This window comes from Onychostoma macrolepis, chromosome 18, assembly GCF_012432095.1.
Source record: "Onychostoma macrolepis isolate SWU-2019 chromosome 18, ASM1243209v1, whole genome shotgun sequence".
NCBI classification, from domain to species: Eukaryota; Metazoa; Chordata; class Actinopteri; order Cypriniformes; family Cyprinidae; genus Onychostoma; species Onychostoma macrolepis.
Window position 1 is genome coordinate 4,573,461 of NC_081172.1, and position 26,270 is coordinate 4,599,730.

Consider the following 26,270-nt stretch of genomic DNA (forward strand, 5'->3'; position numbering starts at 1 on the left):
AGGTCGGACGCTGTTTTGCTCTTTATTTACAAAATATTTACGTTATGATGAACGTAGGAGGTGAGTGGGAGTAATATTTAAAGTGCAATTACTAATTTCCTTTCACTTTCCCTTTTCCATCCAGTCTTGTTCTTCTCCTCTCCTTCCCTTCCCATTTCTGTCCTCCAACTGTGTTTGTCATTATATTTCTGTAATGGAAAATTTCTAATTTTCCTAATCTCTCCCCAACGCCACGTGCAGTCTTCTCTTTTCTTTTATGGAAAATATTGCAGTGGTCCTCTGGTGGCCTGTTGGCTGGGGCATGATTTATTTGAGTTATGTGTGGATGTCCAGTGTAGAATAGCCCATTGTGCGAAACACAAAGAGGAAGGCCAGTCTCTGCAGCCAGGCAGATGGCACATCCTGGAATCAGAGACAATAGTCTTCACCCTGAGTTCTATTAAAGAACGCAAAGAGCTGCATACTAATCATGCATGCATTAAACTGGTGGCCGGTGCTGGACTTTACATCCTCTGAAACATATGGATTGTTTTATGCCTCAATATCTTAAAATCTCAATTGTATTCTCCCAGAGACTGTTTTTCTGAATTTGATGCATTGGCAGAGCATTGGCATGGAATATCTTAGTACATTATGTGATTAAAATTATGTGATATACATCATAGATCATTTACTTTTTATGAAAGAAAACAAATGCAATAAATTTTTTAAATATTCATAGTATATCCATCCCTCATTTCATTCATTGAAAATATTGGAATGCATCATCAAAATAAGACCAAAAACAGCCTTTTAATGTGCAGTGTACCATGCTTTTTAAAAAAATATTCTTATAATTTTACATAAAATGAAGTAACTGCTTTAGAAACAGTCTGTTTATTGAAACTACACCCTCATTTCTCGTTGTGCCGTCCTCTGCCCCTCTCCCCTCTCTCTGCAGGTGCACGAGCAATTTAATGAGATGCAAATGAGATATGCATACAGCCAATCTCATGTGCCATGATTAAGCGCAGGATATTAACCATTCTCTCTCTCACTCTCGCTCGCTCTTTCTCTCTCTCTTTTCATCTAGTAAATCCCATCTTCGTCTCTGTCACTCCACTGCAGGATTGCTGCAGCAGAAATATCTACAAGAAAGAAAAAAAAACCTTGAAAATTCAACGTGTTTGTCCTGCATCTTGGTGCATTGAAGAGAAAGATCCTTTCAGATTTCTGTGCAGTTTCTTGTATTTTGGTGCTGCTGAGGGAGCGTATCCTCCATTTTCTGCACCCCCCCTCCACTGTTGCCTTATTCCCTCTTCCTTTGATGCGCCCCTTTTGTGTTAGTGTATGAGTGTGTGTGTGTGTGTATGTGTGTGTGCAGTTTTTTTGGCATAATCCATTTACATAATAAAGATGAGGTAAAATTAAGATCCCCCACAGGAGTAAAGAAGAGAATCCCAGCGATACAAACCTCATTAATACAGCGCCATTAGCATATCCGTACATAATTGTCCGCAATCGGTACAAAGAAAGACGTAAAAGCAAAAAAACAACAGGAACCGCAAATTAAACAGCCCATTTCGCGAGGTTATTAACGTCTAATTTGAGCTTGTTTATCGAAGGTTACGCTGAAAACAATGCCCGTTTCGGAACCAATCCTGCGTCGCTTAACGAGAACGATGCCAACGAAGGATTCAAAGCACAAAGGTGTGTAAATCCCTTCCTTCGGAATGCACGAGAAGGAAGAGGAGGAGAGAAATCTGCATTATTTATACTCCTCTACAATGTCAAACACATCCAGTGAGGGACTGAATTCTCTCACTCACTCTCTGAGCAGCATCCTCTTCTCTCTGACTCAACAGGAAGTTTCAAACTAGTATTCAAGCACAAAGTCACTCATTACTGTGTATATGATGGCTTAAGGTCCTATCCTTGCTTTTGGAAAGCTCTAGTAGGTCCATAAAACTGCAAAAAGTAGTGCATCCTCCTGGTAAAGTTCACCATGCTAACAACCTCCAGCATGTATCCTTTTGGTGTTCCCGACGTACTACAAAATTAGTTCATTTGTGCAAACCATTCTTTTTTTTTGCAATAGAGAAAAGCTATATTCCATAATGACTTAGTGTTTTGATCGATCTGTTGAGTCACTGTATGGTAAGTCAAGGCCTGCGGTTTCTTTAGCTCCTCCCTGTTTGCTTGGATCCACAGTTGTTTTCTCAATTCTTCATCTTCTGCCTTGTCCAACAAACTTGTTTTTGAACAGCAGACTTTTTTTTTTTATTCTTACTTTTCTTTCCATTTATCCTTTTTACAACCCCTGTTGAACATAAAGTGCCATCGGCACAGAGTCGGCATAGTCACTGCTGGCATGCGTATCGCTGGCATCCGCTGACATTCCTTCAGTCTGGGTTGCCCATCACTTTTGTTCTCACAAGTGTTCCTGCCACATTCCTCCTCACCAAATCTGTCACACTAATTAACCCAACAAACTCTGCGAGTGTTAATTAAGCTGTCGGATCACTGTGTTTTTCAATCTTGTTTTGTATTTCGTCCCTAGGGCTCTTTGTCTTTGCCAAGTGGCACGCGTCGGGGGCTGGTTACCGCAGGAGCATGCTGGCACTCTGCCATTCCCGAGCCACCGCCAACTTCCCAGCGGCATACGGCGGTGCAGAGATCCTGGCACGCTGCCGAAGGTTGGTGCGTGCCAACGAGAATAACAAGACAAGTCGCATATCTCCATTATGACAAAGCAGATGCCGCTGTACCCGCGTCGAGTGGCATCGACACTGGGGCATGTGCTGCTTACTCTCTAGGGGACATGCCTACTTGGAGCCTGGCATGGTCACGAATGAGACGGCGAAACGCAGGATGGCGAAGCCTGCGGGAACCGAAATTACGAGGTCTTAGCGAAGAGATCTGCGCTTTTCTGAAACAACAAGAGGATAAAAGGTTCGTTAAGAGGCACCGCATCAGTTTATCGCAATGCGTTGTTCGCTCAGATTTGCATACTCACACAGTTGCCATGCTGACGAGCTGGCGGACGGATCTTCAAAGAGCTCCAACTTTTTGATGCTCGGGAACATTTCGTTTGGAGAATTGGCAGGAGGGTGATGCCTCTCTTTTCTCTCGTTATCTGTCTCTCCTCCTCTCTCCTCTGTAATGCCACCCTGCCTACACGCCCTCTTTGGCACCGGCGCTGAGTGGATGGCACTGTGCCAACCTCGCAAAACCATGGTGTTCATTCGCCACTCTGCGTCGTACCCTTCCCCCCCACACACCCTCCCTCTCTAACTCTTCAACCTTTTTCTCTTTCCATCCCTCATTCAGTCGCTCTACTTTGGATCCATGTGCTCTCTTTGATGGCTTAGTGGTAGAAATGATTTCTGATATGTCGAGCGCTGTGTTTACTTCAGCATTCATGTCCGTAAAGCGTGCTACAGTAACTTTCTATAGCGTTTTCTTGTCGCTGCTCTTCAGCTCTGATGTGCCTTTTATTTCTTGCTATTCAAAGATCACAAGTGTGCTTTTATGTCCCTTATGATACTCCACTTCCAGAGACACCCAAGCCTGTTCGCTGGGCCCCAACAAGTTGTTCTCCCTTCTGTTCTGTTTTCTATTCTTTCATTCGGCGAATCTAAGCATGAAGCGTTTCGCAACAGGAGGTCACTGCGATGCAAATCAAGTGGATTAGCATATCATTTAGTGGAACGCATATGCAAATTTGTGAGTTTTCAGCTTTGAACAATTCAAAAGTCTCTTTATGTGTGTCTTGATACCTCTTTCTTTTTACAATCTCTAATCTCTTCTCTTCTCTCTCGCTCCTTTTTTCTTGTTTACTCTTCACCTTTTGTCTCTAAGGGTTTGTATAGGGGAAATGCCATGCCATCAAGACCAAGGGGTATTGAGAGTATTTTAGCTTAAAAAAGTCCGCCTTGTGGGCATGTCTGCCCAGCTGGGCATCAACTCCCAGTACACAGAAGAGAACTAATGGATGTATGGCACACATACTGGTGGAAGAAACACTCATATTTGTGTTTTCTTCTTGGCACTAGAATGTATTTATATTAATAAGCTTTGAAATTTTTGAATAACCATGGAAATTTTATAATTTTTTAATTATGATTTCCAAAGGAAGGGGCCTGAAATTGCAGAGAGGTACAACAACAATGCAACAAACCAAATTTTATTTGCAATATGTACTTAGAAGTGCATATTTTTCTCTGTTATGTTTTTTTTATTGTGAGTATTGATTCTAATTAACCATTTTATTTTATTATACATTTTTTTGGATTGCTTAACCAATAACAAAATATTGACCCTTAAAATATTTATTTTTTACAATTCTGTACAGTATCCTGCATGTTTGTTTTTCTTAATGTTTTATTTATTTATTTTTTTTTTTAGTTATGTAAGATAAATAACAGTAGAACTGGGTTATTTATCACTTTGATGTAAATTGGTTTGTCTTAAACATTGCTTTTACTATCATAATAGACCCTCAAATGAAAAATATATTTTGACACGATTAGAAAAATGAGGGCCATCCAAAATCTTGAATATGAATGAATAGATGAGAATATTAAACACAATTTAAAATTCCAGGCATGATTTATTATGCCAGTTTAATTGCATTAAATTGATGATTTATACCCAATGATTCAAGACACAATGTCTTTTAAATGGCTAATGAGGTCATTATATTGCATGTTCATTTCTGAAATATTTTGGCTAATTTGATAATGCCCAGTGTAGTATTCTCAGTCCCGTTTAACACATTTGACCATACTTGCCAGATTTCCCTTCACAGAAAATGTTAAAAGTACACAAAAGCTGTAATGTGACACTTACAAACACTTATACAGTGTTGTTTATTGCAATTACAATAATTTCATTAAGTCTAAATGTATGCATGTATGTATATATATATATATATATATATATATGTGTGTGTGTGTGTGTGTATATACAACCTAACTTCTGGAAATGTTGGGACGTTTTTTAAATTTGAATAAAATGAAAACTAAAAGAATTTCAAATCACATGAGCCAATATTTTATTGACAATATAACATAGATAACATAACAAATTATTAAACTGAGAAATTTTACAATTTTATACACAAAATGAGCTAATTTCAAATTTGATGCCTGCTACAGTTCTCAAAATAGTTGGGACGGGGGCATGTTTACCATGGTGTAGCATCTCCTCTTCTTTTCCAAACAGTTTGAAGACGTCTGGGCATCGAGGATATGAGTTTCTGGAGTTTTGGTGTTAGAATTTGGTCCCATTCTTGCCTGATATAGGTTTCAAGCTGCTGAAGAGTTCGTGGTCGTCTTTGACGTAGTTTTCGTTTAATGAGGCGCCAAATGTTCTCTATAGTTGAAAGATCTGGACTGCAGGCAGGGCAATTCAGCACCCAGACTCTTCTACTACGAAGCCATGCTGTTGTAATAGCTGCAGTATGTGGTTTTGCATTGTCCTGCTGAAATACACAAGGCCTTCCCTGAAAAAGACGTCGTCTGGAGGGGAGCATATGTTGCTCTAAAACCTTTATATACCTTTCAGCATTCATAGTGGCTTCCAAAACATGCAAGCTGCCCATACTGTATGCACTTATGCACCCCCATATCATCAGAGATGCTGGCTTTTGAACTGAACGCTGATGACACGCTGGAAGATCTCCCTCCTCTTTAGGACACGGCGTCCGTGATTTCCAACAAGAATGTCAAATTTGGACTCGTCTGACCATAGAACACTTTTCCACTTTGAAACAGTAAATTTTTATTGAGCCTTGGCCCACAGGACACGATGGCACTTCTGGACCATGTTCACAAATGGCTTCCTTTTTGCATGATAGAGCTTTAGTTGGCATCTGCAGATGGCACGGAGGATTTTGTTTACCGACAGTGGTTTCTGGAAGTATTCCTGGGCACATTTAGTAATGTCAATGACAGAATCATGCTGATGAGTGATGCAGTGTCGTCTGAGGGCCTAAAGACCACGGGCATCCAACAAAGGTCTTCGGCCTTGTCCCTTACGCACAGAGATTTCTCCAGTTTCTCTGAATCGTTTGATGATGTTATGCACTGTAGATGATGAGATTTGAAAAGCCTTTGCAATTTGACGTTGAGGAACGTTGTTTTTAAAGTATTCCACAATCTTTTTACGCATTTATTCACAGATTGGAGAGCCTCTGCCCATCTTTACTTCTGAGAGTCTCTCTCTCTAAGACATCCCTTTTATAGCTAATCATGTTACAGACCTGATGTCAATTAACTTAATTAGTTGCTAGATGTTCTCCCAGCTGAATCTTTTCAAAATATCTTCCTTTTTCAGCCCTTTGTTGCCCCTGTGCCAACTTTTTTGAGACCTGTAGCAGGCATCAAATTTGAAATGAGCTCATTTTGTGCATAAAAGTGTACAATTTCTCAGTTTAAAGATTTGCTATGTTATCTATGTTCTATTGTGAATAAAATATTGGCTCATGTGATTTGAAAGTCTTTTAGTTTTCATTTTATTCAAATTAAAAAAATGTCCCAACATTTCCTGAATTCGGGTTGTGTGTATGTATATATATATATATATATATATATATATATCTGTGTAGCTCTATCAGTCTATATGAATGAATTAATAATTGATCATTTATATAACTGTATATATGTGTGTGTGTGTGTGTGTGATTTTAATATGAAAACAATTGTACTTTGGTTCATTATATTAAAATATTATTAAATATGGCTACCGAATGAATGCAAATTGCATTGCAGTCAGATCATCAACACACACACACACACACACACTTGCTCTATGCACACACATTTAAGTGAGTAACAGTAATGGGAGGCCGCATGGCCGCCTTGGAATATAAATCACATTTCCCATCAGCCTCTGCTCTGACCTCTGACCTCCACTCTGATATGGTGTTCAAGAAAATGTATATGTGTGAGTGCGTGTGTGCGAGTATCTCTTGGTCGATAGCTACAGGATCTCTGCTCTTCTACACTACATTATTCTCACATCTGTCCATTAGCAGGGCCGCAGAGAGTAAATCTCCTCACCTACACACACACACACAGAGAGAGAGGTGTGATATTACTGTAAGATCACTGTGGAATAAAACTTACCATGCATGTCACGGGGCTGTCAGGTAGCGTTGCCATGGAGATCACCAGCGGGTGTCTTTATTATGTGTCGGTATCATGTTTGTCAGGCTTTTGCATGTATGTGTGTCGGCATGTTCGCTCACTCATGCACAAATAGACGTGAGCTTGCAGTGCTTTCTATTTTAAGACACAAGCTCAGACTGTTTTCCACACAGGACAAACAAGCCTCCCGCTTTTATTTATTTCTTCATATTCCTTCAGAGCAAATGCATAATTTCAGATCCGTCTCATATTTGATTTCATTCTCTTTCCATTTGCGGTGGGAATACTTCAGGGCAGTTTTGTTTATTGGAGCTAATGGCTGAATATTAGGAGCTTCCCTCTTTCAAAATGTATTCCGCTCCAAGCTATGGAGTGTGTGAAGTCGACCTAAACTCAAATGAATATCATTAAATCAGTCTTAGCTCTGTGAAACAACAACAACAAAAATATTCACAGAGAAAAATGAAATAGCATTGCTTATTCATCAGCCATTATCTAGATCATGCTGATGTTCACTGGTGGAACCAAGAGGAAACATGCAATATTAGCAGATCATCTCAAGCACCAAAATATCATAAACCCACCTGGTCCTGATTACAAAGAATAGAATAGAATACATTAAGAAAATCTATGCAGTTGTATGCAAATGACTAATAAGTGCAGAATTTCATCAGCCATTATCTATATTCTACTGACTTTTTGCTGGTAAAACCTAGAAAAAACATGCAATATCTACAGATAATCTAAAGCACAAAATTATCATAAATCCACCTGGTCCTGAGAATAGAATAGAATAGGATAAGAAAAGTATGCAAATGACTAATAAATTCAGAATTTCATCAGCCATTATCTATATTCTACTGATTTTTGCAGGTAGAACCTAGAAAAACATGCAATATTTCCAGATAATCTAAAGCACAAAATTATCATAAATTCACCTGGTCAATAGAATAGAATAGAATAAAAAACTTTATGCAATTGTATGCAAATGACTAATAAGTGCAAAATTTTATCAGCTATGATCTGTATTCTACTGATTTTTGCTGGTGCAACTGAAAGGAAACATGCAATATTTCCAGATAATCTAAAGCACCAAAATATCATAAATCCACCTGGTCCTGAGAATGGAATAGAATGGAATGGAATGGAATGGAATAGAATAGAATAGAATAGAATAGAATAGAATAGAATAGAATAGAATAATGCAGTTGTATGCAAATATCTAATAAGTGCAGAATTTCATCAGCCATGATCTAGTATAGAATACACAAAGGAAATATAATGTTCACAAATGTCTAATAAGTGCAGAATTTACATATTAAAAAAGGAATGCACATCTATGGAAAGTTGTCCTGCAGTGTGACGTGATACGTTTTAAACAGTGTTTTTCTAATTCGTTTTTAATTATGCATGCAGTGTTTATGTCCTTATGCTAATTGAGAACCTACATGAAATATTTGTACTTTTAAAAATTAATTTGTCACACCGCAGGATTATTTAAATTGAGCTAGTGAAGGCAGGGAGGCGATTAAAATGGGATGGGGGAGAAAAAAATGAGCAGTTACTGCACCTAAGATATACACTTTGTCTTATACCTAAAAAGATTAATAATAAACTAATACTTAAATAATGTCATTGTGTCAGATACAATTTGATTGTCTAATTGGCTATGAGTACAAACCACAATGCTATAACCACAAAATTATGAATACTATTTAGCTCTATTTTATACTCTTTTTATTTCATCTATGCATTTGGCAAATGGCGTTAACCAAAGCGACTTGCAGTGTGCTCAGTCTTTGCATTACTTTCCCTATGAAACAAACCCATTACTTTGGCTTTCTTTCCACATTTCAAAGTATATGGAACTCTTTAAGTTAAATGTGTTTGAATTTGACTTTATAATAGAGACCTTAAACATAAAATACAATACTGGACGTGGTAATTATTATCATACAGTACATGTCCGTGATTCCAAATCCCGGTATTCCTTAAAATTTATTTTTGGTTTATGACTAGCTCTCTTTGTCCTGCGTTGAAGCAGAAGCTTTGATCTTCTAGTCAGTGTCTGTGAGAGCAAAGAGCATTGCAGATTTACACCGGCCTGAGGTAAGGACCAAAGCAATGAGGATATAGCTACTTAAATACATGCAGAAACAGCACTGTAAGTGTGTATGTAATCCATGTTTAATCCTGAACTTTTTGTGACCTTCTCAAAAACTTCTCATCAAGAATCTTACATCAATGATTTGTGTCACACGTTATAATTATTCATGCAGGCATAAGAAAAGAAATGAAGGGAAAATAATATTACTTGTATCTCAAGGAAAGCCCTAAAATAAACTTAAAGAGGGTCTGCGCTCGCACACTTCATCTGAAAAACACAGGCAGAAATATAAAAATGATAGTGTCCCTGGAGGGCAAATTACATGGTGTTTGAGTGTGTGTGTCTGTGAGATGCTGCAAAATGAAATTCCGCCTATAGGGAGACAGACACACGCTCCAAGTGAATAGAGGAGAACAAAGGATTACGCTCTCCCCTGATTCCTCTTGTTCTGCCTACAGTTGTTACTCTGTTCATTTTGTTCTTGCTATTTTCCCTTTGTCCATTTGTCCTTTTCCTGCGTCTCTAACAGCGCCTCTCAAAAAACACAAATGAGCACATAAACACAAACACACACTGCTGTAACAAAAAGTCACAAATAATGTCTGACATTTTCTGTCCTCTCTCTCTCTCTCTCTGCAGGCTGTGATTCAGCTGCTGTCCCGTGGATGCTGCACTCACTGTCAAACAGTGACCTCCAGAGGACAGATTGAAAACTGCAGCCTGTGCCGGTTGGGAGTCAACTCTGCTGCTGCAAACTCATTATTTGAGGCATAAGCATTAAACTAATGCCCTGTGACTGTGAGGATAAGTATACAGAATGCTTTTTATGTCCTAGAACACAAACTCTAGATGTTTTCTTCCAGAGATGCTATACGAGGTCACGTCATCAGCTCCACTGAAAGCCAAAGAATGACCTTCGCGATTGAAAACTTTAAAAAAGCATGGAAAAAACACAAGGAATGTTTCCAATGTTATAATAAGAATAAATGTTTACATTATGTGACGAAAGTCTTCTCAAATTTATAATTAATGTAGATTAAATTGTCATTAAATTATGATACATTTTAAGAAACATAAAACCAAGCCTATTTGAGTATAATAACAAGATACCTAATATAATTAATTCAGCGCATTATTAAATAAAATACATAATTAATAATGCGAAAATTGCAAAAATAATGATTATTGTTATTTTAGTAGTATTTTTACAGCCTATTTAAGCAGTTATATTATCTTTATTATTATGTTATATAATAAAGCTTGCGTAGACTGCAAAATAATATTAATAATTAGAGCAAGAAAAAGAGGCTTATAAGAGACAGATGCACAGACATATACTTACTGTGCATGAAAACATGCATAATAATAATAATAATAATATGCAGTCTGTTTCAGCAGTTAATATTATTATTATTATTATTAGATAATATGTAATAGTAATTATTCAGTCTATTTAAGCAGTTATATTATTATTGTTGTCATTATTATTATTATTATTATTATCATTATAGATGTATTACAGCTTGTGTAAACTGCAAACCGTAATACTAGTAATAATAATAATTAGTATTAGTATTAGTATTTTTTAATATTATTATTTTATTTATTTATTTATTTATTTTGCAGTCCACACCTGCTTTTAGATACAAAATCCTCTGTTTTCCTCTTTTCCAGATCTGTCACTTTAAAACCTCATCTAATATGACTCTCTCTCTCTCTGTCACCTTCTCTCGCTTTTCCCCTTCGTGCGTCCTTCCTGAAAGGCAGCAGTAATGTGATTTCAGTAATGTAATTTATCTGCGTGTGTGTGTGTGTGTCAGTGTACGGACAGTGAGGAGGAACCTGATCCAGGCTGGATGATTTATGATGTTCGTTCCACCGTTTTTCTAAAACACGTTTCTCTTCATTTATTTTTAATCTTCAGAGCGATTAGTTCTCCCTGTCACCTGCTGTACAGCGTCTGAGCGGAGCGTTAATGAGAGAGCCAGAGAAAGAGGCTTAAGAGAGACAGATGCACAGACATATACTTACCGCACATGAAAACATGCAGAATAGAACGCATAGGAAATGAAGAGCAAATAGCAGTACATTTGTTTTTGTCCAAGATTTTGGGTTGAGGCCATCCAGCACTGGAGGAAGATGTCACCTCATATGACTCAAATCAGAGGTCAGACTCAAAGCAGCCAATTGAAATCACTCCCAGCATTTCCATGGCAACACGCTCCATATATGACTCCACTTACACGCCTTGATAGCTTTATTTCCTTTACTCATCTTTTTATTTCCTTCCACTCGCTCTGTTTTTCCTGCAAAGCGTGCTGTTTGACATCCAAGCGTTTTCATCGGAATAAATTAAACTGAGATGTGTTTATGTCAAGTCGATTGTGTCAAAGTTGCTTTACAGTGATAAATAGAAATAAAATATTTTCATGTTGCAAAATTAATAAATTATGAAACAAATTTAATTCCATATATAAAGCAGTATACATAAAACTGTAGTGTCAATATTCAACTCGATTCAGTTCAAGTTTTGTTCTCAATAGTGTCTGTGCAGTCAAATCGATATTATTATTATTATTACTGAATATTAATTCAGCAAGTTTAAAAGGAAATGTACACTGAAAAATTGATTAATTGAATTTACTAAATTTTTTAAGGTAAGTGGTTGCAATCAATTTATTTTAGCTACAATTAAATAATCAAATTTAGTTGACTAACTTTCAACATTATTTTTTAATTTAAATATAGCTCAAATAAATTGTTTGCAACCACTTTTTATTTTATTTTATTTTTTTATTTTACAAGAAAATACCATTTCAGTCTTTCTGCTTCAAAGTGTCATGTTTAATTCAGTGTGTTTAAACAGTTACTTGCAGTTTCTTTGTAATTCTTTACTAAATTTAATAGCAAAATTGTATATATTTAATGAAATTATGGCTATAATACATATATGACCATCTGCTAAATGACTAAATGTGTGTGTGTGTGTGTGTGTGTGTGTGTGTACACACAAAAAAATATGATTTATAGAGCTTTATATTTAATGTAATTTTTTATTTTTTTATTGTTTTCGCATTTCTTCTCATTAATCCTTCAAAATTGGCCCCCGTTTACTTCTAGTGCCTCATTATAATCCTGATTTGATCTTTTTAAGTAATTCTTTTTTCTCTGGCATATATTTTGTAGTAATCAACATCTGTCAATTAAGATTAACTTGTGTTTAATCCACTAACATTTTCCTTTCGAAAATATCCAAATCTAGTTTATTTGGGTTTTTAAGTGCCATTTAGATTTTGTTGTCACCCAGATTAGTAGTGAACTGCTCTCTGGCCACTCTCAGTCTCTTTCTCTCTAATCGGCCCTTCACTCAGCAGCCGCTGAGCTTTAAATAAAGAGCTGATCAGATCATACGATGAGGTCAGTGGGACAGAGCGGAGGGAGGTGGGGGCTCGTCTGTATTGATCTGCTGTCTGTTAGACTTGTTCTACCGTCTAAACATTATTGATTACACTGTCCTCAAACACAAGCTCCCTGTTCAATTTTCATTTTAAAGCTATTTGTTCCTCTTTAGAAAGGCTTTACTCCACTTGTAAGTCAATACACATGAAAGAAAAAGATAGTAACACATTGTTTTACATCATTTGCTGCATATGTGTGTCTCTGTGTGTGTGAGTATATCTATGGCTGAGCTTCAAAGAGAGTCAATGGATGTGTTTTAAAAGAGCGCTGAAGCCACTAAGCCATTTAATTTTTATGATGTAATTATTGAACTAGTAAAATTTATGTATTTGTACAATATTGAAGGGATGTCATCTATTTAATAAAAATGAAAAAATAATATGAAATAATTATAATATATGATATATGAAATAATTATATAAATAATATAAAATGAAATATAAATGATAATATATGAAATAATTCTAATAATAATAATATTATTGCCTCTGTGGCTAGCAATAACAACTAGGGTCGCATTAGACCAACGCCCTCTGCTGGTGCAATCACTTAACTGCACTTATCTGTCTCCGCTAAACACTTCAATAAAACAAGCAATAAATAAATTACAAAATTAAAATAAATAAATCCCGACAAATAACATTCTTAATCATATACTTTATTTATTAGATATGTACATAAAGTTACAGCCAGGTCTATTTTTTTGTTTTTAATTGTATATTAATGTGAATAAATTAGGCCCTATAAATTTAGAAAATACAGTGTATTATGATTAATTATCAATTTATTGATTAATTATCATATTATATTAAAATATATTTTCAAATAAAGGGATGAAATGTTAGACTTGGATAGACTTGTCTTTGCTTACTGATTATTGGCAAATAAATGGAAATGTAAGCCTTTAAAATTATGTTTGATAAAATCTACTTAAGTAGATTTCATCGTGTGTCTGTACAGCAGGAGAGAGAAACTTACAGAGATAATTACAGAGAAAATGTTTTTGAAAAGTCTGTTTCTCTTTCTAAAAATGCTCCTGATTGATTGGCTCTCATATGTTTGGATTAACACGTGCCACACCGAGGGGGAGGAGCATCTGCAAAATGCTCGACCAGGATTGGTCAAACAGCTCATTCAGCACCGCCCCTCTAAAGGCACTGGAGGCGCTGTTACGTACTCATCATGCTTCTTCTACTAAAGTTTATGTAGTTAATGTAAGTAATAAATTCATCATTATTGCCAGTTTCGGTAATGAAACAAATGGATGTGATATAAACTAAAAAATAAAGCGGTGTTGTTGATGTTACAGTCGGTTATGAAACCCCTGCAGCAGCTGCTTGTGTAACCTGTCAACTCATCATTCATTCAGTCGTTTTGTAACGCGGCTCGCGGATGCATTGTATCTATCAGTTAATGTTTACGACGCAAACTGTTACAAATAATTGTTATATAGCCTATCATATATGATGTAATTTGTATATTCATTGCGGATTTGCTCGAAGAGAATGTCTACAGGCAGAGATATGAAGTCTCAGGTCCGTGAACTGCTGAGAGAGCTGATGTTGGGTCGTGAGGATCCGGATGGGTTTTTCTGTCTGTGTTTGTCTCTGCTGGGGGACACCGACACCCGAACACACTTTCTGGACCTAATCAAACCCCTTTTATCCGGACATGAACATCTGCACAGTCAGCTGACTGCAATCTTCCTGGAGTACTTCTCTAAGGTAGAGTGGATTTCAATTTTTACTGTAGAGGTCAATGTTTGGATATCTATCTATCTATCTATCTATAATATACACTAATATTATATATATATATATATATATATATATATATATAATTAGAAATGTTTCTTGAGCATCAAATCAGCATATTATAATGATTTCTGAAGAATCATGTGACACTGAAGACTGGAGTAGCCTAATGATGCTGAAAATTCAGCTTTGCATGGCGGGAATAAATTGCTTTTTAAAATATATTCAAATAGAAAACAGTTATTTTCAATTGTAATAATATTTCACAATATTACAGATTTTTTTTTTTTTTTTTTTTTTTTTACAGATTTTTTATCAAATAAATGTTGCCTTGGTGAGAATAAGACACTTATTTCAAAAACAAACAACAACAAAAAAATCTTACTGACCCCAAAGTTTTGAACAGTTTGTTGTGTTTCTCTGAATTGAGGGGACTTTCCATGGACTTCTATTACTTTTATACTGACCAAATGATATTTTCTATCCCCTAACCCAACCCTAACCCTACCCCTTACAGAAAACCTGTTTGGATTGTTACACTTTCAAATAAACACCATTAAACCGCAGGCCGGTCCCCACAATGTCAAAAATTTCAGGTTTTACTATCCTGATGGGGACATTTGGTCCCCACAATGTAGCATACAGAAGTACACACACACATGTTATATATATATATATATATATATATATATATAATAAGAGGTATGGCACAGTATGTTAAAAACATATTTTGTTTGTTACTTTTTCAGGATGAAGCAGATGAATTAGAGTTGGCCTTAACACTCTCTGTTTATGAAACCAAACAAACCAAACCAGATCATCAGCCTCATGTGCCTCCCTGTTACAAAAGCTATGCTGACATGACTACAGTATCTTCAGGTGTTGATCAGCCAAACATCAATGATGAAGCTGTAGTAGCAGAGAACCAGGCTATTGCAAAGTGGACGCTAGATACTGAAGGACATAAAACTACATGTGCCATTAAAAACATAAATAAAGACAATGATGATCTCAAGGTCACAAAGTCAACAAGGTCACAAAGGCGTCGTCAGCGTAAGAAGCAGCATTTGTTGAAGAACCCATCGGGACCACAGCCGGTACTGCTCTGGTTCAGAAGGGACCTCCGTATGTGGGACAACCCTGCTCTGATTGGCTGCCTGGAGCTTGGTGCACCTGTCGTTCCTGTCTTCCTGTGGAATGCGGTGGAGGAGGAGGGTCCAGGTGTTACTGTGGCAGCCGGTGGGGCGTCGAAATACTGGCTGCATCAGGCACTAATGAGTCTGAGCCGTTCTCTGGAGCAGCGTGGAAGCCACTTGGTGACCCTGAAGGCAGAGGCCTCATCTTTGACAGCTCTGCAAGGGTTGATCGCTGAGACGGGGGCAGAGTCAGTTGTAGCAACGGCCCTTTATGAGCCATGGCTGAAGGAAAGAGATGACAGCGTGTGGGAGACACTGGAGAAACAAGGCGTTAAGTGCCATATCTATCACTCCTACTGCCTTAGAGACCCCTACACAGTCAGCACTCGGGGCGTTGGACTGCGAGGTGGGTAATGTTGTGCAGGTCAGGGCTGAAGAGGTTGGAATTTTGGAGATTCATTTTTTTGCATAGTATTGGTAATTGTTCACACATTTGTAATGCCTCTTTAAAAAGTAATAAACTTTTTTGTGTAACTTGGACATTAATTATGCCTTAAAGCAAGACGCTACAGGTGAGTAGGTTACTAATATAGATATTGCCATACTTTTCCCAGTTGATTAATCACAGTAAATTAAGATAATTGTGTTACAAATGTTCTGACAAATTATGTTAATTATGCAAATGATGCATTTCTGAAATGTTATGTTTAAATATGCAAATGAGGCGTTGTCTAATTAAATATGAACTAATTTGCATACATTTCCTGAGCAGAAAACTGCAAATTGGATAAAGCGGAAATGGTTTTGGATATCTCTTTTTATCATCCCACAAATCAGTAAATAATGTCAGCAGCCAGAAAAAAATACACTTCACCATGTTTTAACCCTCCATAAAACCTTCATAATTTAGATAGGAATAAAACTGTAAAGTTTGTTATATGCTTTAACAATAAGTATTGTAATGGAAATCTATATACACAAATAGATAAAATCTAGTAAAATAAACACTTAAATGTGTATTTTTTCCACTAGTCTGAAAGAAAATCATGTAAGCCTAAAATTTCAAAATTAACCAGTGCCTGAAAAAACAATGTCTTGCCTTAAATCGTGTGGCTTGTAGAGAGAGGTGTGCTATTATATTTCTAAGCTAATTAAGACTTTAAAAATGGGTGAAAAATCCTATAGACTTCATCCATTTTTAAGAGTCTGGGGTAATTAAATAGCCACCATATCAATTGTGCATCAAGACACCAAAGAATACCTTAGCAACCATATAGCAGTGCCCTGACAGCCACTTACTACCCCTTAGCATGATGGCAGCAAATTTTGCATGGGCAAATACCACCAAAATCTTCTAAAGTGCTAGTTTCTTAAAGGTTTCTGCATTTATTTGCAGGTATCGGCTCTGTCTCTCACTTCATGAGTTGTTGCCAGCAGAATCCTAGCAGTGGACTGACCACTCCGCTGGACGCCCCCGCTGTCCTGCCTGCTCCCTCAACATGGCCACAGGGATGCCTGCTTGTTGATCTGGGACTGGCACGCATGCCACGCAGGAAAGATGGCACAGAGGTGAAATATTCAAATTAACACTAACACACAACGCTTATGTTCATCTTACTTATGTCATTATTTTAGTATCATTGAGATACTATTATAGTTTTTATTAATATTTTGAATCTGTTTTTGTTTTTTATTTTAGTAAAGGTTTTTGGACTTTTGTTGGTTTTGTCTTTTTTTTGTATAGTTTTGTAATATATGTCTATATAGTTTTTATTATTATTTCATTATATTTAGGTTTAGTTATTTTAGTACATCAAGTTAAAGTAAAAGTTTTTTTATATTTTATTTCAGGCAAAAAAAAATGTTTTTAAAGATTTTAATTTTAGTTTCAGTATTAGTTTTAGTTAACTATAATAACTCTAGTTATTATATTGTAACTTTAATATACTAATTAATATCACTATTTTTTATTATAAATATTTATGCTTATTATTATTATGTTTATATTGTTTTTGTCTTAAAATAAAGAATTTATACTGATGCTGAAATGTGTATCATGTGTCATATAAAACAATATTTGGATAATAATTTGAATTTACTAGGATGAATTTGTTTCATTATTTTCTAGTTTCCATTCACACAAAGTGCATTTTTTGAGACATGTTTTTTTAAATTTAAACTTATTTGAACTGCTGCATTTTTTTTAACGCTGTGTCATGTGCAAGATACTGCAAGAGATGCATGGTGTAATTGTAACAGTCAAAAACTACCGTCTAACAAGTTTACACACTGTAGAAAAGCAATAGAAAAGTAGTGCAGTTGGATGCAAAAATTGTGTTCTGAGTGAACTAAGTCTGCATGTTGCCATTTTAAATGATCAAAATGCTTTTGTGATGTGGTATTGACAGATTGACTGGGCCGTGAACATTCGGAAATCATGGGACTTCAGTGAGGAGGGAGCTCAGGCCCGTCTTGAGGCCTTCCTGCGAGATGGTAAGACATATTTACAGGCCGCATGTTTTAATATAGCAGCATTACAAGCCCATCCATCATTTTGCATTCACCAATTGACTTCACTGTAGGTGTGCACCGTTATGAGAAGGAGTCAAGTCGTGCGGATGAGCCCAACACAAGCTCTCTATCTCCATTTCTGCACTTTGGGCAGCTGAGTGCACGCAGCCTATTATGGGACGCCCGTGGAGCTCGCTGCAGACCTCCTAAATTCCAGCGCAAACTGGCCTGGAGGGACCTAGCGTACTGGCAGCTGTGCCTTTTCCCAGACCTGCCCTGGGAGTCCCTCAGGCCACCGTACAAGGCAAGATTCATATTTATAACACCGTCCTGCTTCATATTTGCTGACTGAAATCCAATACTGGTTTCTTAATAGTTGTGGGCTGCTGATTCTAAAAATAGTGCCTGTTTTACACATCACACTTTCTCACCTAATGTGATGCATTTCATAACATTTTTGCTTTCGACAACCATTTGTAAGGTGAAGAAGTCTTGTGTTATCCCTTAATCAGCAGAAAAAGACATGATTCCAATAAGAATGGGATTTTGGCTTCAAATCATGTTACTTGCTGAGGAGAGAAGTGCTATTACTTGATCAGATTTATGATTTTTGCCTGTCGGATAATAAAACAGTCACTCGCAACATCCTAGAAACTTAGCGGCATCAGAAAATTTTTAAATTTAGTTATGGGACTATTGTTACAAGTTACTTTTGTAATTACATTTGCCTACTCAAATGTTGACCCATATGTAGGCTCTGCGTTGGAGTTCAGACCCTGTCCATCTGAAGGCATGGCAGCGTGGAAGGACAGGATACCCTCTGGTAGATGCGGCAATGAGACAGCTGTGGCAAACTGGCTGGATGAACAATTACATGAGACATGTGGTGGCCTCCTTCCTCATCGCTTATCTGCATTTTCCCTGGCAGGAAGGATACTGCTGGTTTCAAGTAAGACACGCAGAAGATACTAAATCCTTATTCTTATAATTAATTAGTGATTTTTTTTTCTTGCAATTGCGAGTTTGTATCTTATAATTCTGACTTTTTCCTCAGAATTGCAAGTTTATATCTTGCAATTGCATTTATTTTTTATTTTTTCATTTATTTATTTTTTGCTTTTTATTTGATAGGACAGTAGTTAGACAGGAAATTAAGTTGAAGAGAGAGGGGCGATCAGGAAAGGTCCGCGCAGAGCCGACCCTCCCTATACGCAAAGTACGCAAGCTGCGTAGGGCTCCCGAAACACCAGGGGGCCCCCTTGCACTCAAAGATGATTTAATTTTAGTTTCCTTTTTGAATTTGGCCAGTGGTTATAAAAACATGAATATGCATTTATTTTAATGCGGTGTGCTGTCACCCTTTCTACGTAAAAAGCAGTCAAATCGCAATGGTGCTACATGTCGACGCGCTGCCCACGAGGCTATCTTGTCCAGTAAGAAACCACCTAGCAACCAGCCAAAGTACCATAGAAACCAAATAGCAACTTCCTGGCAACCATCTGCAACACAGAAGCATTGTGCCACCGAGTTTAGCATTCAAATGCTGGGTTTCTGGTTTGTTGATAGAGAGTGTGTCGACTTTATCAGAAATGACCTGTAACGACCATCCAACACAGCATCTCAACACTCTTTCTCCATTTTACAGGACACGCTGGTAGATGCTGATGTTGCCATAGATGCCATGATGTGGCAGAATGGAGGAATGTGTGGACTGGATCACTGGAACTTCGTGATGCACCCTGTTGATGCAGCGCTGACCTGTGACCCCTCTGGCACCTTTGTGCGACAGTGGTGTCCCGAACTGAAAGCACTTCCTGATGACCTCATCCATAAGCCCTGGAAGTGCCCAGCATCATTGCTGCGTAGAGCTGGTTTGTTATACTCTGTTATAATCTGTTCATGGTTATCGTGGACTGAAACAGATTAAATGAGATATACTGTACTGCTAATATCACATGCAAATGCTTCAAGGTCATTTTAGAGTTTCATATTTATAGTGGTCAAATAACTGAAATTGCACAAGAATCCAGCAAAAATGCTGCTCAATTTCCAATTATTAAGGGTTCGTTGATATACTGAGAAACTGGTAGAAATTTGACAACCATTTCTATGTGCCATTGCAGTGTTGCGCCGTTACAATTTGTTTTTCTTTTCATGCTTATTAAGCTCTGCCCATTTGAACATTCAAGTGCTTTTTAGCAGTTTTGGCTTGATAACACACAAAAGACAATTCAGCTAGCATACTGTTCTAACAGACGGTTTTCTGTGTGCACATGTACTTTACATAAAGTCTCTGGTGAATAGATAACGTGAATAGAGTTGTTTGTTTTTTCATTTTATTGCACTTAAAAGGTGATGAATAGGTTTAAAAAAATCCTTTAATTAAAAGCTAAATCACAATAATCTCATCTATTCTCGCTTTCTGTTCACAGGTGTGGTTTTAGGCAGCAACTACCCAGAGCGGATCATTATTGACCTTGAGGAGCGACGTGCACAGTCTCTACAGGATGTTGCATCAGTGAGAAGGCGTTTTAGGGAGTTTGTAGACCAGCGATCAGGCTGTGACATGGTACCTGTTCCTGCTAGGCTGGTGCAGGAAGCTCTGGGCAGTATGGAGGATGTTGTAAGTCGTGAAGGAACCGGGTTTCTCCTCCCAGTCATCACCCGCATGGAATTTAAACACCACTCAGAGGATCCAGACAGGCAAGATAACCCATACAGCGCTGTGCTGAAGGGCTACGTCAGCCGCAAACGGGACGAAACCATTGCCTTCCTAAATGAGCGAGACTTCACAGCCAGCGTTATGTTTGAGAGCGCACAACGTAGAGAGAGGGTAGAGAAGGACTGGTGTCTTCTGGAGGGTCTGCCTCAACCCACAGTCTCGCGCGGCCGGGCCAGACGTACCCCAACCAGAGACCCTTACAGCAAAGTGCCTGGAGGTGTCGCTGTTCCCCACAGATAACAGACTGACACGTCAAGGCTGGAATACACTACACGACTTTGCACAGATTTTTAACCAATTTGCAGGATGAGCCAACTCCAGTCAGCCACTCTGCACATTTTCGGCTGTTGGAGTTGATTTTGCACATATGGTGTATTATTGGCTTCAGACTTCGATCTAGTCTGAGGAAGTAAAAAATGTTTGATATTTTGAGCCAGATTTAAAAACCCATTAGCTGCATCTGAAATCGCATACTAGTCTATAGGTACTACAATTGGTTTGAAATTTACTTCACAAGCTCTAAAAAAGTATGTTGTATATAGAATATGGGTGGTATGAATCCCCCATGTTGTCATAGTCACATGACCTACCAGTGTCAGCTGGGTCGCTTCACTGCCATTCACAAATCCTCTCCTGTGGCCTCATGGGATAGCAAAGTGTCCATCAGATGTGCACTCCACATAGCCACATTCCACTTTGCTTTTAGACACACACTTCCCTAAGCATGTTGTCCAATTTTTATGTTTAACTGATTAATAACTAAATCTGCTCAGAATTTAAGTTGTGTAGTGTATTCCAGCCCTTAGTGCCTTTATTAATATTTTACAAATATTTTACAGACTTTGGTAAAAAGATGTAATACGAATAACTTATATAAGACAGTATTTTGTAATTAGATGGACTTTTATTATTGCTTATGTGTTTATATAATGTATCATTACTTTTCAAAGTTATAAGACTTCAGGTTTTTACCTGGTAGATATGACAGTCAAAAATCTTATTCTTTTATTACTTCTAGAGGTCAGAATAACAGGCTGTGGACATTATTTTTACTTTTAAGCAGCTATGTTAGGAAGCAAGTACGGGTTTTCATGAAAAAAATTTTCATGTTGTCTATAAATGCAGCATGAAAATTTTCTTCTCTTGTACAAACACATCCATCATGGTGTTGGAAATTTGACATATTTATGACTTAAGCTTCGTTTTCTTTAAAGGTATTTTAAAATAACTTTAAAATAAAATAACTTTAAATAATTCATTTGCAGACATTGGGTTCATTTGGTAAATTAGAGGCACATTTGGCATAAAAAAGCAAGATTCCTAATGCAATAAAACAATTTAAAGCAGATAAGTGTTTTAAATAGTTGTTTAATGTTGTTAATTAATGTTAATCACTTTTAACTGAGTCATGAGTCCTTAAATCTAACAAAGATTTCATAGCTGTCCTCAGACTGGACATTGGGTGTCATTCGTACTTCCACATTTTATTTGTAGCTTATTCCAAGCAATGACATGCTTTTACAGGAACAGTGTAACATCTACAAAAGAGATGAAACTGTTACATCGGCTGTGTCTCTGTGGCTACATACAGTAACTGGCTCAATCCAACCAGGTTTGCTTGTTGTTTTGCAAGCGAAGTGCATAATGCTGTGTCCATGTGGTCCCCTCCAGCAGCTGGGTATGGGTGGATGGGAAAATGTAATTTAGGAGAACATCTAAACTAAATCAACTACTATAAACATTCCTTAATTGATTGTTTTTAAATTCTCCCCCATATGCCATATAACATGCCAGCAGCACACTCTAGTCCTCCATAGATTTGATGTATCTTTCATAAGCAGCTTCATCCATCAGTCCATCCAATTCCTCAGGAATAGATACGGTCATCTTCATCAGCCAGCCTGTGAACAAAACACGGATATAATAAAGACAAAATGCAAATTAAAAAAAAACAAAACTATTACTTAAATCTGATCACAAGACTTAAATGTACTCACCCTCAGGCCATCCAAGATGTAGATGAGTTTTTATTCTTCATCTGAACAGATTTGGAGAAATTTAGCATTACATCACTTGTTCACTAATGGGTCCTCTGCAGTGAATGGGTGCCGTCAGAATGAAAGTCCAAACAGCTGATAAAAACAACAAAATAATTCACAAGTAATCCACAAGACACCAGTCTATCAATTAATACCTTGTGAATCGAAAAGCTTCATGTTTATAAGAAACAAATCCATCAAGACCAAAAAATAAAAATATAGAAATATAGACAACAGGTGATGGACTTTTTCCCTGCAGGAGTGTTATAATGGATTATGGACTCATATTTTGGATTCAAAATGATAGTATCTTAATGATTGATTTGTTTCTTACAAATATGCAGCTTTTTGCTTCACAAGACTGATGACTGATGGAATGGAGTGGTGTGGATTACTTGTGGATTATTGTGATGTTTTTAATCAGCTGTTTGGACTCTCATTCTGACGGCACCCATTCACTGCAGAGGATCCATTAGTGAGCAAGTGATGTAATGCTACATTTCTGCAAATCTGTTCCGATGAAGAACTCATCTAAATCTTGGATGGCTTGATGGTGGGTTCTTCTTCATTTTTGGGTGAACTATTCCTTTAAATTGAAAGATTCCATGCCAGTTTGAGTCCAAATGAGTTTGAAGTAATGTCTCACCGTCTTTATAACAAGATTTGTTGACCAGTCCTGGGTTGTCTGCCAAGGCGTCATTGACATCTGTCACCTCCCCCGTCAGAGGAGAGTACAACTCACTCGCTGCTTTAACACTCTCCAGAGCACCAAATTCATCTATGGTACAGATATCAATAAATAATAACTGATCATAATATTTGCTTGATTTACTACTAACAAATAACTGTATTTTGTTATAAATAGTTATGTAAAGAGCACAGTAAGATACAAGTTTTTCAAAAGCAGTATTCTCCAGAGCAAGAATAGTTACCAGACTGTGATAACTTTGCACCAACTTCAGGGAGCCCACAGTAGACCACGTCCCCCAGTGCCTCCTGAGAAAATGATAAACCCATGACAATACATCCTACATAGTCCAAAAACACCTCTTCCTATAAAAATTATGCTTTAATAACCAGTCTAACCTGTGCAAAATTACTGATGCCCACTGTTGCCACACCACTGTCCACGCGAACCCACTCGTGTTTGTCTGTGAACTTCAGTGCTGCAGAATGACAGAGAAAGGGTAAAACAAATATAGTTCGTTCTGAGTTTATCACTACTATAGCATTTGAAAATGATTGCAGCATCAGTGCACCGATAGACAGATCTAAACTTTCATGCGAGTCGCCTGTAAGCATTCATAAGTTTGAATACCTGCGCAAAATCGAGTGGTGGTGCTCAGGGGTCTTTTATAGCATGCCCTCGCCAGCAGTCTAGCTGGAGTCAGAGCGTTTCTGTTTGACAGTCGAAGTAAAGAGGAGGTCAAACTAACAGAAGCATATCGTAATATTGTGCACATCGCCATTATTCCCCGTACGCAAACATTAATGGACGCCGGCGCGCCTCGATGATGTCATTATTCGAATGACCTATGCGAGCCAAAGCAGTGCTTTGAGGTGTTTGTGTTTGTGTTGGAGGGAAAATGTATCTAGTGAATAATTTGTCTTATGTGTGTCTATATCTATATCTATATCTATAACCATAACCGGATAGTCGAAAAATAAAATGGGCATTCTTTTTAAGGCAACAACATAAGGATTTTGCGTTGTTTATGTATTTTTATATTGTCAAAAGTGTATATTTCAAAATGTTGTAACTGGTTACTATTTTAATCACATTTTGCTTTTGTGAAATTCACATAAAAAGCCATTTTAGTACAAATAATCCATGTAGCCTCTTAATTATATGTAAGATCATAAAACTATAGATATAAATATTTTTAAATATAATTATGTCCTAATTAAGTACAGCATGTCACACTGCTTGAGTACGTTACAAGGAAGTAAACAGATTTTTACAAATTTGTAGAAATAATTTTTACTTAAGTCGGCCTACCCATTTATCATAAGATTCATATAATGCAGAGAAAGGATGATAAAATGTGTTTTGACATTTTAACTATTTAGCAAATCTGTTTTCTAAAATTATAACGACAGAAATTTCCTTAAAATGTCGACCCTTTGAAAATGATTCAATAATGCGTAATATAATTTTAATAACCGCAAAACTTTACATTTTAAGATTACGTTTAGCGCAGTAAATAGACGCGCGCGAACTAAAGTCGCGAGTCAACACGTAACCATAGAAACAACAGGCTGCTCTAGAGCTTTCAGTGAGGATCTGTAACGGACGAAATGTAAGTAGTGTATTATCATATTTTATGTAGCATAATTCTATATGGCAAGTATATCACAAAAAGTGTTTGTTTAGAGGGGCACTACTTGGACAGTCTCGAGAAACCCCCTCCTCCCCATTGAAAGTCACTGAATTACTTTGAGAGGATGTATCGCAGTGGTTTCATCGACTCTTTTATGAAAATTTGGTTTAATATTTGCCACCGGTGATCAATCACCATTGTGACACTGAGCAAGACAATACCCTCATACTCGATAAAGATTAAAATATGAAAAAATAGGCTATAGATAATCATATCCACTGACTGTGCTGTCTAAACCATTGTGAAGTTAAATGAAAGTTTTCAGAGTACTTCACCTGTGACTGGGATATCATCTGATCTATATGTCGTTCCGTGCTTCAGGTAGATGAGTTACCTGCGCGCAGGTGCGCTCCGTCCTCCTGATGCCGCAGGAGCGCGCAGGTACATCATCCTCCTCTGACTGTACAGAAGATGGACGTTTATCCTTCACTACTCTGGGACAAATCAGTTTGTTAATCGTACCTCAGAGATTTTAACTTGATTAATCCTATAAGAATCTTTTTCTGAAGGAGAATTTCAATCGATCCTCCTAAAATGAAACTCATTTATTGATCATTGAAGGACGCCCGTCGCTCTGAGATGAACGAACAGCGGGACATTCAACTGTTTTCACTCTGTACACTTTTCATTTTCAAGCTATTTGTGCTTCAAGGTAAGTATAATTTTAATTTTGAATAATTCTGAATTTTAGATTTTTATGAATTGATAATGTACACTTTGCAGTTGGCCCTTATAAAATCTACTATGGTACCATAGTTTTCCTGAAATACTTAATTTTTTATTCAACAGTGAAATTGTGGTAACATTGTTTTAGTCATAATACATTCAACAAAATAACAAAAACATTTTAAAAACGTTGAGAAACGTCCCATATTAATTTATAAATTGTAAAAAAAAACTTTTAAAAAAGTTTACAATGGTACAGTTTTTTAGGGGGTTTGCTATATTGGATGTCATTTATGTCATTTGTGAATTATGAATTACGTAAATCTATCTTAAGCTTTGAAAAACTTAAAAATAAGCCTTCAAAA

General features: G+C 37.0%; 3 protein-coding genes across 5 annotated transcripts in view; 2 read left to right on the top strand and 1 right to left on the bottom strand.

Moving 5' to 3' along the window:
- The first annotated feature begins 2,802 nt into the window (after positions 1 to 2,802).
- si:ch1073-390k14.1 (deoxyribodipyrimidine photo-lyase) lies at positions 2,803 to 22,049 on the top strand. Of its 3 annotated transcripts, XM_058751864.1 has the most exons (11): positions 2,803 to 2,931; positions 9,877 to 10,035; positions 13,781 to 13,910; positions 14,199 to 14,420; positions 15,200 to 15,992; positions 16,983 to 17,155; positions 17,995 to 18,079; positions 18,169 to 18,401; positions 18,852 to 19,046; positions 19,743 to 19,968; positions 20,530 to 22,049. In XM_058751864.1, exons 3-11 carry the CDS (start codon positions 13,800 to 13,802, stop codon positions 21,057 to 21,059), a joined length of 2,568 nt encoding a protein of 855 aa, XP_058607847.1. In that variant the 5' UTR covers positions 2,803 to 2,931; positions 9,877 to 10,035; positions 13,781 to 13,799; the 3' UTR covers positions 21,060 to 22,049. The 3 variants fall into 3 exon arrangements, with proteins under 3 accessions (XP_058607847.1, XP_058607848.1, XP_058607846.1); XM_058751865.1 differs by lacking the exon at positions 13,781 to 13,910 and having other exon boundaries at positions 14,201 to 14,420; XM_058751863.1 differs by lacking the exons at positions 2,803 to 2,931; positions 9,877 to 10,035 and having other exon boundaries at positions 13,412 to 13,910.
- A 120-nt stretch (positions 22,050 to 22,169) lies between these two features.
- On the bottom strand, positions 22,170 to 24,393 carry gcsha (glycine cleavage system protein H (aminomethyl carrier), a). The gene is made up of 5 exons (XM_058751886.1): positions 24,177 to 24,393; positions 23,945 to 24,024; positions 23,791 to 23,854; positions 23,505 to 23,636; positions 22,170 to 22,720 (listed from the first exon to the last, which is right to left on the bottom strand). Exons 1-5 carry the CDS (start codon positions 24,325 to 24,327, stop codon positions 22,623 to 22,625), a joined length of 525 nt encoding a protein of 174 aa, XP_058607869.1. The 5' UTR covers positions 24,328 to 24,393; the 3' UTR covers positions 22,170 to 22,622.
- A 713-nt stretch (positions 24,394 to 25,106) lies between these two features.
- Positions 25,107 to 26,270, top strand: part of otogl (otogelin-like) — a 42,270-nt gene continuing 41,106 nt past the window's right edge. Inside the window, exons 1-2 of the mRNA XM_058751846.1 lie at positions 25,107 to 25,158; positions 25,561 to 25,891. Of these exons, the coding sequence (XP_058607829.1) occupies positions 25,819 to 25,891 (73 nt within the window). The 5' untranslated portion in view covers positions 25,107 to 25,158; positions 25,561 to 25,818. The remainder of the gene's footprint in view (positions 25,159 to 25,560; positions 25,892 to 26,270) is intronic.